General features: G+C 29.9%; 3 protein-coding genes across 4 annotated transcripts; 1 reads left to right on the top strand and 2 right to left on the bottom strand.

Moving 5' to 3' along the window:
* Positions 1–1,179: 1,179 nt before the first annotated feature.
* On the bottom strand, positions 1,180–5,396 carry LOC130675590 (leukocyte receptor cluster member 8 homolog). Of its 2 annotated transcripts, none has more exons than XM_057481362.1 (6): positions 4,938–5,396; positions 4,471–4,856; positions 3,158–4,383; positions 2,732–3,065; positions 1,743–1,950; positions 1,180–1,364 (listed from the first exon to the last, which is right to left on the bottom strand). In XM_057481362.1, exons 1-6 carry the CDS (start codon positions 5,087–5,089, stop codon positions 1,202–1,204), a joined length of 2,469 nt encoding a protein of 822 aa, XP_057337345.1. In that variant the 5' UTR covers positions 5,090–5,396; the 3' UTR covers positions 1,180–1,201. The 2 variants fall into 2 exon arrangements, with proteins under 2 accessions (XP_057337345.1, XP_057337344.1); XM_057481361.1 differs by having other exon boundaries at positions 4,471–4,859; positions 4,938–5,395.
* A 2,523-nt stretch (positions 5,397–7,919) lies between these two features.
* On the top strand, positions 7,920–12,052 carry LOC130676625 (DNA polymerase epsilon subunit 2). The gene is made up of 5 exons (XM_057482972.1): positions 7,920–8,075; positions 8,584–8,675; positions 8,753–9,304; positions 10,196–10,877; positions 11,283–12,052. The coding sequence occupies exons 2-5, from the start codon at positions 8,608–8,610 to the stop codon at positions 11,553–11,555; spliced, it is 1,575 nt and encodes a 524-aa protein (XP_057338955.1). The 5' UTR covers positions 7,920–8,075; positions 8,584–8,607; the 3' UTR covers positions 11,556–12,052.
* A 697-nt stretch (positions 12,053–12,749) lies between these two features.
* On the bottom strand, positions 12,750–19,930 carry LOC130676622 (egl nine homolog 1). Its single transcript, XM_057482968.1, has 4 exons — positions 19,192–19,930; positions 18,371–19,068; positions 14,245–14,364; positions 12,750–13,534 (listed from the first exon to the last, which is right to left on the bottom strand). The coding sequence occupies exons 1-4, from the start codon at positions 19,673–19,675 to the stop codon at positions 13,298–13,300; spliced, it is 1,539 nt and encodes a 512-aa protein (XP_057338951.1). The 5' UTR covers positions 19,676–19,930; the 3' UTR covers positions 12,750–13,297.
* Positions 19,931–20,240: the final 310 nt, after the last annotated feature.

Below are 20,240 nucleotides of genomic sequence, written 5' to 3'. Positions count from 1 at the left end.
ATCGATACAAGTGAGATCAAATTAATTGATTGTATGTGTGTGTGTATGTGTGTACGAATGATTCTGATTGAAAACATTTGCTATTAATAATGAAAAAAAAATAAATAAAAAAAATTTCTAGTTTAAATTTCATATTTCATGTTTTGAATCTCACGTAACGATAATCCATAAACCGACGTTAAATATATGTATATATAAAACAAATTTATCACTAAAAAAAAAAATCACTTCCTCGTCTTCTCCGCGTCCGCTGCTGCTGCTGCTGCTGGTTGGAAACAATATCCCTCGCGCTTTTCGTCAATTAAACAATGATTGATGTACTGGTCGTCAACTCAAAACTTCACTTCCATTCCGATTCCAGGCTGATGTCCTCCTTCGTCGCTGCCAGATTGTGTCCGATTGTTTAAATACTTTGCCAGGGAAACGTAGCAAGGATACTGTGAAAATTGATTATGATCCATTTGCTCGATGAATGCTGGTGCAAATACTATTAGAAATATATTTATAGGTACATATATATGATATTGATATTGATGTGTTCATCTTGAATATGATGAAGAGCGTCGTCGTGTCGGTCGAGTCCGCAATTAATTATTCACAATTATTATATTTATATAAATATATATGTATATATATACGTAATTAATTATATGATTGAAACGAAGCGGTAGTTATAAAAAAAAATTTTTTTGAACGTTTTATCGTAATTCTTACTGAATTATATATATACTCTTCTTGAAGCATCTTGATATATATTTTAATTTGTATAAAATTTTATTCGACTCACTCGAAGAGCTTTTACGTATCACGTAACGTCTTGTGTATAAGTATATATTGATAAAAGCGAGACCAAGTATCTCGGGAAGACAGTCCCCGAGGCCTTGGCTCACGTCAAGATGAAAATTTGATCGAAATGCTTGACCGTAAAAGGCCACATATGTATAAAAAGTTATATACATACATTTATATAAATATATACATTATATATAGTGTGTGTTACTTATATATATAATATATATATATAACATTATTAAAAATATACATAATTAAGTAAATGTACATATGTACATGTTCGCGATAAAGCACGAGGTTGTCTCCTATTACGAACAAGTGGCTCATTTTCTTTTTTTTTTTTTCTTTTTAAATAAATTTTTTTTCTTTAACGAGAGGGATAACGAATTTTGTTGGTTTTTTTTTTTTTTTACCAACCACCTAAACAACTACTGCTCGCCTTGCAATCAAGGAGCCGTCGCTCGGAATCGGCATAAATAAGACCAAAATCACTGACAAATTCATAAAACTTGTCCAAAGATTGAAACGCCAATTCCGTAATGATGAAATCAACAGCCAAATTTTGCCGATAGCTAAACAGCAGAAAAATATATCCATTAGTTACAATTTAAATATAACCTGTTTAGTAATTAGAAAAAGAATAATAATAAATGTTTATGAATAATTATATTAATTATTCATAATAAGTTTTTAAAAACTCGTTGATAACGACGGCCTGAAACAGAAATCTTGGATTTGTTAGACATATAAATGGGGAGATTCGGGATGATTTAATTGGTGTTCGATCCTTTTATCGATCGATAATCTATAAATGAAATGAAAATAAAAAGAAAATACGTAACTAGTTAAAAGTAAAGTAAAATAAATAATAAAAATCAAATTATCAAACCGATATTTTTGATATATAAAAAATAATTTAAAGAAATGGACAAATAAAATAATATACATACGACTTAATCATGGTCTTCAGAGCGTTTTTCCGCTCACGAGCAATGAACCAATCCATTAGAAATGCCGCCATACGCGGTGCGATTTTATATAGTTTGAAGAAAACGTGAAAATTACCCAGCCACCATGCAGATCGTACTTTAAGTGCGTGTTTTATGCACTCATCTTTTTTGTCATCCTTTGTCAGAGCAGCCATTATCGTAGTGAGATCTTAACACAAAAAAAATATATACATTAATTTTTTTTAAATTACGACCGTCAATAAATTCGGCTGCCCAATTTCAAAACGCAGTAACTGACGAAAATAAAATTTTCGAAATATGTATTAAATCATGTCCACAAGATTCACTAGAACTAAAAATACAAAGAAATCGATTTAAAAAAATTTTTCCCTTACGTGTTTTAAGATTGTGCAGCCGAAAAGTTACATAGAGTTTTTTTTTTAATAAAATTGTAAGTTCAATATCTGAAAATTGATAAAAAAAATTTACTTTATTTGATATGCTCCGAAATAATTTTTTTTATATCTATTTTCTGAGGAGACTTGAGAGTCTGATGTTTTTTTTTTTTTTATTAATCCTTACATGAGGAAATAGACAAGATAGGGTAGAAGTAGCATTTGTGGCCACTGCTCCATTTTTGGACATTTAATACTTCATTTTAAATAATGAAACCGTATTGAAAAAAAAATTTAATTGCAACAGTGTCATAAAAATATCTTCAAACACGTTTAAAAAAATAAATTATGTTGTTGCGTATTTTACAAATTATTTTATTCAAAATTTCTAAGTGGCCAAAACTGGCCCTAAAGTGGCCAAAAACGGTACTTCTACCCTATAAATAGAGAAAAAATTGTTCAAGATAATTTGTTACGACTAAATATAGTCAGGATCATTCTAAAAAAAAAACTTAAGGCCGTCATTGGAGAGATCGCTTACAATTTTATATCAAGATGTGAGAATAAAAAATAATAATGGAGTAAAAATATTACCCTGCGTATTTTTAGTAAAGATGTAGTAGAGGATTCGATAAGCTACGAATTCGCAACGGTTATCGCCACCGACATCTTGGTAAAGCATCCGTAACTGCGTCTGACATTGATTAAATTCCTCGTGATCTCCACGCTCAAGTGCAACACGAGCATGAGTCTCATAAACATGTACCGTAAACGAGTCTCTGATGCCTTGTACTGTTAAGTCTTGACGTATTGACTTAAGCTGATCGCACGCGTATCTGTAGTCTTGCTCCGACACCCAGCGCTTTTTCACGTGAGCCAGAGAAGACTGAAGAACACTTACCGGTCGTACTGCCGATGCAGCTGGAGCCTGAAGCAGTAAAAAATATAAAAGAATGTAAAGTAAATAAACAGTGAAGAGAAAATAAAGTTTTATCACTAAAATAAATATGTAAAACTCACAGAGGTAAGACGGAGATAAGGTTTCTCAAGGTCTTTGCATGTACCGATGATATGTAATCCTGTGAAATCAAAGTCTGCTGTATCATCTTTAACAACAACTGTCCTGGTAATTGAATCATTAAAACGAGCTGCCCGCTGTTGTAGTTTTTCTTTCGAGCCTAATTCCTCAGCATTGCCTGAAGCTAAACCAAATTCAGAATAGAAATGTGACTTAGGTTGTTTATTCTTCTTAGATTTTTTCGCGCTATGACTATCCTTGCTTCGATTATTAGATTTTTTAGAGGATTTTGACGACGACGATTTGTAATCATGACTACCACCACGATCACTCGTATTAGAGGATGAGGAACTGCTACGTCGGTATTTACGTGACGGTGGGCTAATACTCCGCGAACGCGACCTTGATTTTGATTTAGATCGCGTGCGTGACTTGGATCTTGGGTGCCCTGCTGCTGATAGACGCGCCCCTAGACGTGCACCAAGTGACGTCGAGAGGCCGCCTGGCCTACGTAAATTATTGCTCATTGTGATTGTCAATGAATTGTTAGTGGCTTTGACGATTGGGTTTTTAGCTTTTATCGTCATAGTCATACGCTCGCTGTGAATACTTGGCAGAGGTTCTTTGTCCCAGTCCTTGATCCAGAGCGAGCCGTCATTAGCCGCGCGTGTTATTTTACCCTTTAAAATAATCTCAACCTGATCCTTGTCAACAGCCGTCTGACATTTTTCGTAACAGCGATTTACGTAATTCTTTAAACTATCGGGCCAGTCACCCACAGGATTGGAGTTCGTCCCCGTTACCGGAGCACCAGTAGTAGAAGTGTTGCTGTTCGTGGAGGAGTTGATGCTACCTACCGTGGATTTTTTTGAGTTAACTTGAGACAGATGGACGCTTGTGGGTTGAGTCGTGTTACTAGTTGGTGCCGGAACTATCGGAACGTCGGGGATTTTAATTGCTGGTGGGACTGATTTTGGAAGTGCCGCGATATCCTCGGTGGGAGGCAACGGAGGTAAGCTGTCGGGTTTTATATCTGTACCCGGGGTAAAAGTTGTGACTACATTATTTGCCTGAAATGAGTTGTTATTTCCTTGAGAAACCGTCACGAATTTATTCTTCCGTCTCTTCTTCTTAGCTGCTCCGCTGTTACCGGATGGCACGGAACCAACGCCAGCTTTCTTGTTTGGAGGGTTGAATCTCACTTGCTGTTGCTGTCCATTGTTGAACTCTGTTAAAAAACAGCAAGCAAAAAAATAATCATACCGTTATACATTTGAATTTATTGATAAATATTAATGATAGTGATGTAACTTACGTGACATGTCATTTTGATCGGCCCATCCACCGTAATTTGAAGGATAGTACATAAACATCTGAGGCTGATTCTGTAATGGAGGTTGAGTTTGATTATTATGTTGAGATGGTTGTTGAGTAGGAGGTGGCGGTCCTGGAGGCAAGGGGGGAAGATCGGCATCATCATCTAAAACCATCGGTTGGATTGGCTGTTGCGGCTGCTGTTGTTGCTGCGGCTGCTGCTGAAGTCCCTGTGGTTTGTTACCCTGATTGTTCTGAATATTCTGCTGCTGCTGCTGCTGAGTTGGAATCTGTTGAGCATTAAAATGTTGTCCGTATGCTGTCATCATTCCTGGAGGATAGTAATACATTTGTCCTTGAGGATTGTACCCTTGGGGATACATTTGGCTGCTGAGTGAATAAAATAAATAAATAATTAAAAGTTTGCTGGAATAAAAAAATTATTTAACTGAGTGTAAGTAAACTTACTTTGGAAAACCTTGATATTGATGCATGTTAGCTGGTTGAGGATACTGCCAAACCATGTTTGCCATCGGGTTGGGATTAAACTGTTGATTAAAATGCTGTTGCTGTGACTGCTGCTGCTTTTGTTGGGATGCAACGGCTTCACTTTCCGACATGCCTGAATCAAATATTCAGACAAACTGAAACCCACTCGTCGACCTACTGGTTGTAATCAAATGTGGGTGAATTTTTTTTCCTACAATTATATTCTTATTCTATCTTCTTAATTAATTATTGATTTAATATTTATTATTAAATAAATAATATGTATTATTATTTTTACAATTAAAATAATTTAACCATTAACACGTAACGACACAGTTTAATAAAACAACGATCAATTAACCATACAATGAACACACAAATATGGCTGCGTAAAATAATGTTACTTTACGCTCCTATTTTATTCCTTTCACTGAATCAACCTTTATGACATTTCCTGTCTCTCTTCATCCTCAACGCTATTGGTGACTAGAATTATCGAGTGCTGCTGTCAAAAACGTACCAGAAGTGCGAAAACGGCAACTGCAGGTTGGCGCGAAATTCAAAAACTTAAAAATAAAAATTTATTTTATTACTCATTCAAATGTCAAAAGTTATCGCGCGCATTTAAATCACAACTTGATAGACATTTATTATTTATTATTACAAATTTTCATCTTTATTTTTCAGCTTAGAACCTGCTCTAATAAAATTAAATGCATGGTCGACGACGTACTATCGCCGACATTAATGTCAGTCCTTTTTTGAAAACACTGTGAAATAAACATCCATATTTTTAAACATCTACTGAGACACAAGTCCTTAAGAAATAATCGAAAAAAAAAAAAAATCTGTAATTGAAAAAGTAAATAATAAATTAATCATATAAAAAAGGAATGTATAAATAAAAATATTTATTATAAAATATGTCTATAAAAAAATAATCTTAAAAAAAAAACTCCCTATATTAATATATAACTACAGATAAATTATAGGTATTTTTAAGATTTAAAGAAAAAAAATTTCTTATATTAAATTTTTGTACTTAATAATTTATCCAAAAAAAATATTAAAATTAATAAAATCAAAAGAAAATAAAAAATATGGCTCATATAAAAAGCGGTATAAAAATTAATGCCCTAAAATAAAATACTATATATATATATAAATATATGAAAATAAATAAACGCATTTCTATATAAGTATACCAAATAAATTTTAGTATAGTTAAATAACCGAATAATAACATATACAAAAAATTCAAAATATAAACTAAAAAATAGAACGTTTAAAAAATAATTGAACAAATAAATATATCTATAAATATAAAACTCATAAATAAATTAACAAAAAACAAAGAAATAGTAACAATAAACATCCATATAAAAAATAGAGCAAAATAAACTTACACATAATAAACATAACCAGAAAAAAAAATCAATGAAAATAAATATCCATATGAAAAACATAACCATATAAAAAAGAAGCATGAAAATAAATTTATAATAAATATATCGATTTTTTTTTTTTTTTTTTTAGAGCGGCTGAGGCAGCCGTTCGGCACGTGCGTGGCTCGGGCGATCACCGAAGTTAAGTAGCATTGAGCATGGCCACTACTTGGATGGGTGACCGTTTAGCCACGCGTTGGGTTCAAAAAAAGGTCTCTGACCGTTAGGCGCGGGATGAAGATCCAGTGATCGGTAAAATGGGAATTTTATCGATCACTGGAGCTTCACCCAAACCGAATCGATTTTTAAATAAAAAATTTTTTTTAATTGTTTTTCTAGTATATAGCCGTAGTAACGGCCTTTTACACTTTTTGCCTTTATATCGGAACTGCTTTACTTCTCTTTCTGCCTTCATTGTGCGGCTGTGGGCCGACTTGTGCTTATACTGTACTGCATCATTACGGTGATGCCCTACGACCTCCCTCGTGCAATGGAGGTGTAGTGGCGTAGGGAAACCACATAGAAAACCTAGCCAGTACAGTTTCGGTTTGGGTGAAGCTCCAGTGATCGATAATATTCCCATTTTACCGATCACTGGATCTTCATCTCGCGCCTAACGGTCAGAGACCTTTTTTTGAACCCGACGCGTGGCTAAACGGTCACCCATCCAAGTAGTGGCCATGCTCAATGCTACTTAACTTCGGTGATCGCCCGAGCCACGCACGTGCCGAACGGCTGCCTCAGCCGCTCTAAAAAAAAAAAAAAAAAAAAAAAAAAAAAAAAAAAAAAAAAAAAAAAAAAAATCGATATATTTATTATAAATTTATTTTCATGCTTCTTTTTTATATGGTTATGTTTTTCATATGGATATTTATTTTCATTGATTTTTTTTTCTGGTTATGTTTATTATGTGTAAGTTTATTTTGCTCTATTTTTTATATGGATGTTTATTGTTACTATTTCTTTGTTTTTTGTTAATTTATTTATGAGTTTTATATTTATAGATATATTTATTTGTTCAATTATTTTTTAAACGTTCTATTTTTTAGTTTATATTTTGAATTTTTTGTATATGTTATTATTCGGTTATTTAACTATACTAAAATTTATTTGGTATACTTATATAGAAATGCGTTTATTTATTTTCATATATTTATATATATATATAGTATTTTATTTTAGGGCATTAACTTTTATACCGCTTTTTATATGAGCCATATTTTTTATTTTCTTTTGATTTTATTAATTTTAATATTTTTTTTGGATAATTTATTAAATACAAAAATTTAATATAAGAAATTTTTTTTCTTTAAATCTTAAAAATACCTACAATTTATCTGTAGTTATATATTAATATAGGGAATTTTTTTTTTAAGATTATTTTTTTATAGACATATTTTATAATAAATATTTTTATTTATACATTCCTTTTTTATATAATTAATTTATTATTTACTTTTTCAATTACAGATTTTTTTTTTTTTTCGATTATTTCTTAAGGACTTGTGTCTCAGTAGATGTTTAAAAATATGGATGTTTATTTCACAGTGTTTTCAAAAAAGGACTGACATTAATGTCGGCGATAGTACTCCAAGTGGGAAGATCCACTTTTAAAAAAAATATACTGACCAGTTATTGCTTAGGCAAAAAATTTAAAAAGTTTATTACTATGGTAAATATAAATAAAAAGTTTATATAAATTAATATCACTACCGCTAGTTTTTGCCTGAAGTAACAAAAATATAAAAATGACATGAGTGTCAATATAGCAGACATCAGAAAATTTATAAATTTTAAATAATTAAATTAATTAATTCAAATAATGAAGTTTAAAAAAATGCGCGTACTGATTTTTCAAATATTTAAATACTCATTTTTTAATTTTTATTCTACTTACTATTTTATTTATTGACTAAAAATTGCCACTTGTCAGTTACATTGACACTCACAAAAATATGACTCAATAGGTACAGAAAAATTGGCGGGAAACATCTGTCAAAGTGAAAACGTTTGTTTACTTGTTATAAAATATAATTATATTATTTTCTTGTCATTAAGCTATCAGTTAATTTTTTAATACTGTAATATAAATATACAAGTACAATTAGTAACTTTTTAAAATACAAAATTAAAAATTTAAGTAAAATTTTATTAAATTTAAAATATTTTGTGTTTGATAGGTTATAAAATTAATTTAATAAATAATGTCTGATGCTAAATTAATTAAAAATATACAAAGTACATTTTCAATGTATGGTTTTATTATCACGAGGTACGTAAATAATAATAATAATATTAATATTAAATTGAATTCCCTAATTAATTTATATATTTTATTTATTTTTGTAGAGATGTAAGTACTTATGTAGCAAGACAATTAAAAAGTATAGAAGCTGATGAACGAGAAGAGTGGCTGATAAAAATAACAGATCAATTGTCAAATTTAAATTTAGAAACTCCACATATCACATTGAATCATGTGAAAGAAGCGATAAAAGAATGTTTGCGACCTGAAGATTCTCTTCAAGAGTCTGAAACAACATTAAATGTAATAAATGCCAGAGACATTCCCAAAGTTCTGTATGATATTGAAAAAAAAAAATTTGTGATAGAAAAAGTAACGTCAGAATTGTTTGCCGATGCTGTTCATAAATCTAGTATTTTTCGCGATCGTTTGGAATTACTGAGACAGGTAACGCTGAAGCAAGAACCATTTGCTCCACGAAAATTAGGTGAAGTTCATGCTGAGAAGTATGAGTTGGTTCCAATTGAATATTTATTAAGTAATTGCAGTAAACCTGGTGAAGTCTACGTTATGGGAATTTTATCACAACTTACTGAAGGGCAATATTACTTGGAAGATAGTGATGGTTCTGTTAAACTTAATCTTAAAAAAACAATATCCTTTTATTAATACAAATTATCTATATTTATTAGGGTGGTTAAAAATTAAATTTTCTCAGGCACCCCATAAAAAGCTTCTTTTTAGTGAAAACATACGTGGGGAATCTGGTTCTTTCTTTTTAAGTAAAAAGAGCACGTGCCGCAGAACGATCAAAGTTCATTTTTTGATACAATCGCGGTTTTTTTTAAATATCTCATGAAATATGCAGATTAAAGGAAAAAATCATAGGAACAATTTTGTAGGAAATTGAATTCTCGACAAAAAAAGTGGTATTCATTTTTTTCATAAAATGTGTATTTATGAAGATATTTTGAAAAAACTTTTTTAGATCTTATCAATTGAGCATTTTAAGGATTACGAATGTTAAAAATAACGTTTTTTCTTAAATATAGACAACTTCGTAACTCGTAACATATCAATCATTGAAGCTGGTTATAGTTTCTATACACTTAGAAAAATGTTATTTTCAAAATTTGTAATCCTTAAACGCTCAATTGATAAGATCTAAAAACAGTTTTTTAAAAATATTTTCATAAATACACATTTTATAAAAAAAATGAATACAACCTTTTTTGTCAAGAATTTAATTTCCTACAAAATTGTTCCTGTGATTTTTTCCTTTAATCTGCATATTTCATGAGATATTTTTAAAAAACCGCGATTGTATCGAAAAATGAACTTTGATCGTCCTAAGGCACGTGTTCTTTTTACTTAAAAAGAAAAACCAAATTCCCCACTTATTTTTTCACCAAAAAGAAACTTTTTATGGGGCGCCTGAGAAAATTTAATTTTTAACGACCACCCTAATATATATACTTTTATAACCAGTTGATATCAATGATATTTAATAATATAATAAATAATTTTTTCTTAACAATTAAATAAACTTTTGCACCAGGATTAATTGCAGAAGGATGTGTAGTAATAGCACGAGGAATATATGAGGATGGTTTTTTACATGTCCGAGAGATGGGTTTACCACCAGCAGAATCATCAGCAGAGTCCCGAGTATCATTCGGTGCTGAAAATACATTCGGTGGTGCACACAAAACTTTATTGAAACTATCTGAAAAATTAAAAATTTACGAACAATCCCACAGCATGAACATGATTGTATTTTTATCGGATGTTTGGCTAGACAATTCCGACGTACTCGATAAATTGCGAGTAATAATGGACGGTTACTCAGAAGATCCACCTGTGGCATTCGTATTCTGCGGACACTTTTTGTCATCCCCACCGAGTTACTCCAGCGCGCAAAAATTGAAAGAAGGCTTTAGAAATTTGTCTGTGATGATAAAAGAATATCCAGATATTCATAGATTCTCAAAATTTGTCTTAGTACCGGGACCACTGGATTTGGGAGCTCCGAAAATTTTGCCACGTGGCCCGTTACCTAAAACCTTGCTCGCGGATTTCGTCAAAGCTGTGCCTAATACTATTTTAGCCAGTAATCCATGCAGAATACAGTACTGTACTAAAGAAATAGTTGTACTGCGTGAAGATATTTTAACTAAATTCTGCCGGCATACATTTCGTTATCCAGAGAATGGTCACATATGGGATCATGTAAGTATTGATTTTTAATTGACTCTTTTCAATCAATTAAACGTTCGATATTTTATTAAGGGGTAACGTCAACCGATTTTCAATTCAATTCAATTCACAGACTCTCACTGGAAACCTAAAATAGTCTTCTGAAACAGAGGGCTAAAACTTTCGTATTTTCAAAAATTCTAATTCGTCTCCGAAAAAAATTATCATTTACTCTACGAATGCAACGAAGATAATCCCGTTTATTTTTCTGTGAGAAAGAGGTCCGGTGGCGTATCCCCTTAAATTTAATTTATAAATTAATTCGATCAATTAAATTCAAAAATTAATTTAAACTTTATCAATAAAATTAAATTCAAATCAAATTAAATTCCCCTGTTTAAAAATATAAGTTAATTATATTAATATATTTAATTTTAGTATGCGAGATCAATTATTTGTCAATCACACTTGGCCCCGATGAGTTTGCCAGTGGTACCAGTTTACTGGAAATATGACCATGCGTTACAATTATATCCATCTCCAGATCTTATTGTTGCAGCTGATCAATTCCAAGCCTATTCCACCAGCTACACTGACTGTAAAGTTATTAATCCCGGTACGTTTTTACGTAACAATTTTTCATTCAAAGTTTACAAGCCTGGTACCGACGAAATTGAAGAGTGTGAAGTACCAGCAGACGATGATGTATAAATTAATAATAATAAATTAATTTTTTATTGTTAATAAAAAATAATTTTTTAGTCTCTTTTAAATTTATTTACTTTTTTGTGTAATAAAGTCTATTTTTTTCTTTCAATTTTACAATACTTTGGGAGACATTGTTCGTTTTTTTTATCAATAACAATAATAAGCTTAACTTAGTAATATTTTTTTTTTTTTTTTTTAATTAAATTAAGAACAAAATTAAAAAATAAGTTAAATAGTTATAAGATACTGAGTAATTTAAATCTTATAAACATTAAATATAATAGTAAAATTAATATTATTTATAATTACAATAATTAATGACAATTGATACTGAGGTAATCGATTGTATCTTTACATAGAAATGATTTTAAAAAATTAATATCCTCAGGTAAATGTGTAGATAATACAATGCAAGCAAAAAAAAAAACAATCCTGATTACAAACTATAATTAAAACTAAAAATTTATCGTATAATTATTATAATAAATGAATCTATCATACAATCGTAGGAAAAATACATAAATTTTGAAAAAAATATCGCAATTTATTTTTATTTAAAATTTTATCTTTACACTATCTTACTTATGTTGCATTTTTTTTTATATATTCTCACAATCTCAATGTACAGAATAATATTACAAATCTAAAACAGCTAAATTAATTTAAATAATTAATTAATTAATTAACTAACTGGAGAGTTTAAATAATTTTAATTACTGGCCATTAATAAAACTAATGGCGAGTATTTAAAATATTATTTATAAGACTGGACTAATAAAGTTAATACAAATTTAATTTATTTATTCTATCTAATTATTATCAGCAGGATCAGTTTAAATAGTGATGAAAGGCGAAGTACTGAGTTGAACAAAAAAAAAATATATAAATTCAAAGTCAACAAATAAAATAAGTAGGAATACACGTAACATAAATAGATAAAATTTCAATTTACGTAATGTTGAATACTAGAATAGAGAAACAAAAAATTACCATTAGGGTTCATTGCACTTTTTTAAATTGAACGTATATTATACTGAATTAAACGTTAACATGCTGCGAAACATCACTTAATTCCTGCACATTTATTAAACGACAATATATTTTTTTTTTATTCAATAATACTTGTGATGTGTTTAATCACGTGTTTTTTAGTGTATAGAATTATTTACACCTTTTTTATTTATTTATTTATTTCTATTATTCAATTTAATTTTTTTTTTTTCGATTATTTGAGTGGAAGAGTAATTTCCTATTAGTATTAAAAAAGGTAAGAGACCCAGTACCCGATCAGGGAACTAGTACCCGATCACCATGTATTTCTATATCAATATTTACCAAATTTTACTAACTATAGATATACAAATATATGAAGTGATCGGGTACTAGCTCTCTGATCGGGTAATAAAGTCGAACTCCATTAACTCGGATAGTTAGTCTACGGAGGAGCGGAAATTTCTTTGAATTTCCGAGTTATCGAATGCCCCTTCTCCCTTAAAAAAGAAACTACAACGCATGTGCTCTTACATCACATGTAGGATGCATATAAAAATATACACAGACATAGCATTGGGTGGGAGAGCGTAGCTCGTGATGGGGGTCAAGATTCAGGGGAAGTTCCGAGATAATGGAATCCGAGTTAATGGAGTTCGACTGTAGATATTTTACCTTAATCACAACAAAATAATTATTATAGTATTGTAAAGTAATTAATTACAAACGGCATCACATATTTATATTTTTAAAAATTAACTTAAGGGGTTCCGTTTATCCTTTTCTTTTTCATATTTCTGACAAGCTCGGGATCGTTCCGCGGCATCGAAATACCATAGAGTTATAGCGTATCTAGTTTTATATGCAGGCTGTACCTCATGTGGATTTCTTCTGTCCGACCAGAAGAAAATAATTCTGTCGAAAAGCGGTTCGATGTTTGCCACTTGATCTTTCCAACCTTCAGGAAATATTCTCAACAATCCTCCATTTTCCTAAAAAAATAAACAATTATTAAATAATGATTATAAATCTCAATAAAAATAATAAATTGTGTTGATGTCTCAATGATCACACTAGCTATTAATAAGAATATAAATATTATCTATAATCTATATCAAGAAGTATATTTATTATTAAAGACATAAAGTTCTTCAGGGAATTGTATTATAAAATTTCAATTTAACTATTTCTGTACTCTATTGTATCTTTAACGGTACGATAAAAGTATATTGTTGACACAATTGCTACTAAACTAATTATCGTTATCATCTTTATTATTCATCACTGTGCAATTCCGACTTTATAGCTCATTAAATAAAACAAGTTAACTGTCTAGCTTAACGTAATTATTATTTCTGAATAATATTTACAATAATAAATAATTAAATAGACGATTATAATTTCAGAGATAGAGGGATAGAATAAATTACTTATCTAAAGAAAAGAAAAAAAACATCTACGTGTTACTCGATCGTTATCTGAATCTTTGGGTATTTTTTTATTTGTTGATATCAGTAGCCAATTATATTATTTTATTAACCGGTAAATGAATATGTCCTTGGCTAAAATATCTCTCGTCTAAATGGTCTCCGATAAATAATTCAATTAATGATATTTCTTTTCTCGGTATTTTCAGGTGAAAAATTCACGGGACAGTAAATAGATTAATGGTAATTAATATTTGTAAGGAAAATTAACTTACAATAGTATTCCAATTAACGTTGAGGTAATAAATAGCGGTAATACATCTGCCATCACTATTTGGATTATCTACATGTTTAACATAATGAGAACCATCGCCAGGATAACATGCCAACATTGCCTGAAAAAACAAATCACAATTATTAAATCAATAAAATATTTAATTAGAGTTGAGTCAATCCGACCGCCAGCCCCTTCCAGTATCGAGTCGTTTTATATTTCATTAAAATTACTATAAGTAAAAAACAGATCGACGTTCTAATTAGCGAATCGTCTAACTCCGTTTCAGAAAATCCTCCATTTATGCGAAAGAAAAATAATTAATCTTTTTTTTTTCATCGAAAAATCAATTCCATATCTAGTATATGTATAATATTTTTGTCTAGGTTACTCAAATAATATTTTTTCTTACTATTACTATATGAAAATTGCACAGAATCACCTACTAAAAAATGTTAAGTTAGGCAATTTGCTAATTAGAACGTCAAGATTATTAATTATTTTTTTACTAATTAATGGGTTTATTAATCAATCGATTTTTTATGATACTGAAATTAGCCGACGTCTAATAATTTTTGGATTTTTTAAAAAACGATAAATTATGAAAAAAAAATTTTCACTTGTAGTCTTTTAAATTTTCTACATGTGCATATTTTTAGTTTTTTTTTCTTCAAATTTAATTGTTCAAAAAAAAAATCAAAAAATTTTTAATTGTCCGCTGACTTCAGGGTCGTGATTTTTTACGCTATTATATTAATATTCAAACGTTAAGTCACGGGGGACAGATTACTGGTTTGTCTCAAATTTATTTATTAATAAATATAATGATAATAATTAAGTTTAATTATTATAAAATGCATTTCAAAAAATTATATCGTATTTATGACGTTCGTATAAATTTATAAAAAATCATTTTTCAGAGGGTAGGTTTTAAATTTTAAGATGTGTCTGGAGATCAGAACGTTTTTCGCGCGAAAATGAAAAAAATTATGAGTGTGAATGTAGCAGACATGAAACAATTTATAAATTCTAAAGAAACGAATCAATTAATTAAAATAATTAAATTTAAAAAAATGCGCGCGCTGATTTTTCAATTATCTGAATACGTATTTTTTCTTTTTTTTTTCTACTTACATTTTATTTATTTATTCAAAAATTTTTTAAATTCTCAATTGTTAGTGACATTCACACTCACAAAAAATTTACGTAATTTGACTGCCTAAGGGGTAGTTCCGGAAGTTGAAGGTGACCTAAAATTTTCGGCTGACATACCAGCATCTATAGGCGAAACATTTCAGAAATCTAGTCATCCAGTAGATTTTTTACTTTCCAATTTTTGTTTAATGCGCGAAAAACGTTACGATCTTCAAATAAATATTTTAAGACAGCTGAGGACTGGGTAATTTTAAAAACTAATAATAAAAATTCTTATTTAAATTGAAAATACTAAATGATATTTAATCCTGATAGATAATTAGAACAAGGAAAACACAAAACGATTCATAGAATTGTAATCGGATTTTTATCAACAACTTTAAAATGTTTACATCCGTAAAGACTTCATAGGACATCAAATATTATTATTATGACGTTATTAAAATAATAATCCACGTAATATTGATTACCAGGAAACTATGAGGAAAAACAAAATATCATATTTAATAATAAATATCTATTGCGACGTCAATTAAATATAAAAAAATTAATAATTAATAAAGTTCATTAGTCAACTTTATCGTCAACTAAAACGAAGACAAATACACGTATTATACTGAGGACGTTTTCCAAAACGTTGCTTAGGTCACGTAGACCATTTCTGTGATACCTTTCGCCTGTCGTATGCATTTACAACCAAACCATCACCCCAGCAGAGGAAAAAAATCCATCAACAAACACGAATACCTGCTAACTAGTACAGCAAATAGAATATATATCGCGTGGCATTACTATAAAGTCGACAATATTTAAATATATATGCGTGAACCAGAATTTTTTCTCGATCAATACTATAATAAACACGTCATTTCAAAAGTATAATTTTCAATGCTGCTTCATACTGCGTTAGTTAAATTAACTACTTCTATTTCTTACAATATTTCTTTTTCTAATTTCGAATATTTTATTAAAAATTAAAATACACGAATGTTCGGTTAAATATTTTAATTCAAGGTTTTATTAACGTTTCAGTAACCTTAGCCCAATTTTTACTCAGACCTTGATAGAATACAACTTCATGCAAACAAGTACTTGATTTTAAATATACCTCGAATAATATTTTTTATTTTATTTTATTTTAGAAAAATTATATTTTAAATTTAAAACCTTCGCGCCAAAATATTTAAATAAATAAATAGTTATTTTCAACTGAGAAAAAAAAATTAATAAAAAGACACTACAAGTCTACAAGAGGATAACACTATCAATGTAAACACATGTTAGTATATATATTATATATGATAAATTGGCCACCGCCAAGTCCGTATTATATACTGAAGCATGTAACATTTAAAATTTTAATTCTCATATTAAAAACTGATGAAGAATTTCGTACAAGATAAATTGTAATTATTCAAAATATTATTACTAAGAATATTTAAAAAGTAAGTCGATAGCTATGAAAAATATAAGTATGAATGTAGTCATAAGATAAGAGTAAAGAGTGCTCGTAATAATCTCAATAATTGTCAAAAAAAAAATAATAATAAATATAAAATATTCCAAAGTGATAAAACCAAAAAAATTAAGAATATTTATTCAATGTCGGCTGCTCTTGAACCAACAGCAGTGACCAGAGGACATTTGTAGGTCACTTACGACAAATTACTTATTAAGCATTAAATTATTATTGAATTAGTCATTAAACTTTCAGCAACTTGTTTAGGTATCTAATAATAATAATAAATAAATTAATTAATTAATCAATTAGTTAGTAAGTTATTGTCGACGCACGTCAATATAAATTTATCAGACAATAAAAAATAATAAAATAATTTACTGGCAGAATGCCGATATTTGTTTTTATTGCATTAACAAAATAACAATCTTGCGAATATAAATTTTCAAAAATTTTCTCGAGGTCATTTCAATTATAGCAGTGACGTGTCAGAGTAAAAAATTTCCGGTATAAATTTAAAATGTAGAGATAAATAGTTATCATTTTTTTTTTATTCAATAATGCACAGTACTTTTAAAAGTAATTATAATTAATGACAGGAAAAGATCAGTGGAGTTTGCAAAAGATTTTTTAATTTTTCATACTGTCCGGTTTTTAAAATCTCATTTAAATTTCACCTTGCAAAAGGTTACGACTGAAAGAATAATAATAATAAAAACAAAAGATCTGAAGTCAATGATATGATAAATTCCATAATATTGAGGATATATTAATTCGAAATATTTAGTAGATGATGTATATTAGAACGTAGGTGCACGCGGGTGGCTTCTAAGATAGAAAAGAAAGAACGAGAGAAGGGGGTTGTGGCGTACGTGACCAATTCCACTGTTATATATAATTATCTTTGAAAGTGAACCACATATTTGCAACGTTGAATCGTTCAAAAAGACATTTTTATTATCGCCGACAAACTTATCGCACTCGATATACTAAAATTTAATTATTCAAATTAATCATCCAGCAGACTGCTTGGTGTAATAAACTGCGATGCGGTGTAATGGCTAGCGATAACTTAAAACCAAGTCTCAGAAAAGTTATTCATAACTCTAGGTCTTCCTTGGTCATACGGATAATGACCGCAGTCTGACTTTGCTTTGTCATTCCGTAATTTTGTAGCCGTTTGCTTTACGATTATTTCAAAACTATATATTTTATTCAACCTTTAAAAATGCGTTTGATATTTAATACCAATAGAATAAAATTAATATTTTACATTTAAGTATCACTCGTTTACTTAAATTCCAAAGCTTAATAAACAGGATTAACTAAAATTAGTATTAGTCATTATCGAGTTTATCTTTTTTTTTATAAATGTAATCCTTAAAACAAAATAATTTAAAATTTTTCGTATTATTAAGTCTTAAGCTATGAAAATTTCCTAAATAAATTAATATAAGTGGAGATAATAATTACGGTATGACTCATAACAAGAAATAAATAAAATAATAGTTACCTTAGTTCTACCATTGATGGTGTAGTTTGACAAAACACCATTTGAATGCATTTTATTCGCTTTTACAATAATAGCATCGACTTGTGAAATAAGCATGCCAATATTTTTACACTCCTTTTCCTTCCCATCAATCCATAGTATCTTATCACCTCTAATTGACTGTGAATTTCTAAGACTAGCTTTGTTAGACACCAGTTGCCCGGCTTGAAACATACCAGAATCGTACATGCTCAATACTTCCGACAATACCAAAAGTCCCTTTTCACGACCGAGAAACCCGTCGACAACACAAACTCCATATAAATTCATGTCCCTAATAACATTTTTACAGATTCCTTCGAGAGTACTGTCGCCATTACTGCGATCCCTGCACACAAAAGGTGAAATAAAATCTAGATCTCTTCTCAACACAACTTCCGGAAAGTTCTTCATTGCGTCGTGCTGCAATGACGTATCAGAAACAACACCGTCTATTTTTTCACTTGGATTTGAAATTTTAACCGATGGAATACGATTCATTAATTTAGCAGTAGCACTCAATATATGTTCATCTAAATTTCCCGGTAAACTTTTAACATCCTTACGATCTTTTTCTTCCGGTGAACTTCCATTAGATTTTAATTTTCTTTTTACTGGGGAAATATTTTCACTGCGTTGTTGTTCCGATCCAACGTTACCTCCTTTTAAATTATCTAACTCTGTGAATAATAACAACTAATTATTAAACCAATAGCAGACATTTGATACTTAATAAGTCAAGTATCATTAAAAAAAAAAATTTACTATCATTATTATTAATACTATTGTCTATAAATACATACCACGAGTACATTTATCATTTTTTTCTTCCACATAAACTGCTGACGTTTCCTCTGGTTCTTGACGTCGTTGTAACCGTGACAAAACCTCGTTATTGCTATTTAGGTTAGCCAATGCTCCAGTGCTTGTCAGAGGATTAAATGATCCGTGGCTCAATGAAGGTTCAACTTTACTACGATTATCTCTTTCACAAAAGCCAACTACAGCATCATCTGTAACCAGGGACTGTGTAGGTGACAAACGCGAGGATGATGTAGACGACGAGGATGAACCATTAACACAATCAACTTTGTGCTTTCGCCAGTCGGATTTCTGATGATCTTTTGAACAATAAAAAATATTTTTACACCTAGAGCACCGTTGCAATTTATCTGATTTGTTGCAAATGGCACAAGACGGCTTCAGACATTCAGGTGAGGATGATAAAATAAAATTACCAGCGTTCTCTGGTGATGCTCCCACGCGACTGCCGACCCGATCAGACATATTACGAGTTTTTATTTACGTCTACACAATTATCAACGACGACGACATTTTTACAATAACCGCAGTCACATACGCCAGCCAGCCGCGACCCGCGATATTACTCAGACGGTCAGACAACTCGCGACTCGTAGCTTAATGGAACTATAGCTATGGAACTAGACGGCTAACTTTGTGATCGCTTATGGCTTTCTATATACAGATGATACTGATATATTTTATATACGACTGTGTTAGTAGACCATCAAAGTAAGAATGAACCAGAAGTACCAGCACGCAGCACGAATTATTTATAAGCTTTCATGGATATATAGTATAAGTACATAAGTACATGATATAGATGTATATCTATATATATATATTTATATATTTTAGTTTACTATCTTTACAACTGATGATTACTATATATTTTCACATGATTTTTATACTCAAGAAACCAACGAGTGTAAATGTAGCAGACATACAATTTTTAATTACACATGAAAAAATTAAATAATTTGAATAAAATTTAAAAAAATGCAGGTACTCAATTTTGAATTTTCTAAACATGGGTTTTTTATTTATATTT

The sequence above is a fragment of the Microplitis mediator genome, chromosome 10 (assembly GCF_029852145.1).
Source record: "Microplitis mediator isolate UGA2020A chromosome 10, iyMicMedi2.1, whole genome shotgun sequence".
Lineage (NCBI taxonomy): Eukaryota > Metazoa > Arthropoda > Insecta > Hymenoptera > Braconidae > Microplitis > Microplitis mediator.
This window is presented reverse-complemented; position numbering and strand designations above follow the sequence as displayed.

Coding starts and splice junctions, on each gene's coding strand:
- LOC130676622 (XM_057482968.1), bottom strand. CDS start 19,675: ATGTCTGATCGGGTCGGCAGTCGCGTGGGAGCATCACCAGAGAACGCT. Junction 19,069..19,191: donor AAATGATAAATGTACTCGTG/GTATGTATTTAT, acceptor TATTATTCACAG/AGTTAGATAATTTAAAAGGA. Junction 14,365..18,370: donor CCATCAATGGTAGAACTAAG/GTAACTATTATT, acceptor TTGTTTTTTCAG/GCAATGTTGGCATGTTATCC.
- LOC130676625 (XM_057482972.1), top strand. CDS start 8,608: ATGTCTGATGCTAAATTAATTAAAAATATACAAAGTACATTTTCAATG. Junction 8,676..8,752: donor TATGGTTTTATTATCACGAG/GTACGTAAATAA, acceptor TTATTTTTGTAG/AGATGTAAGTACTTATGTAG. Junction 10,878..11,282: donor ATGGTCACATATGGGATCAT/GTAAGTATTGAT, acceptor ATTTAATTTTAG/TATGCGAGATCAATTATTTG.
- LOC130675590 (XM_057481361.1), bottom strand. CDS start 5,089: ATGTCGGAAAGTGAAGCCGTTGCATCCCAACAAAAGCAGCAGCAGTCA. Junction 4,860..4,937: donor CAATATCAAGGTTTTCCAAA/GTAAGTTTACTT, acceptor TTATTCACTCAG/CAGCCAAATGTATCCCCAAG. Junction 1,365..1,742: donor CTGAAGACCATGATTAAGTC/GTATGTATATTA, acceptor TCTGCTGTTTAG/CTATCGGCAAAATTTGGCTG.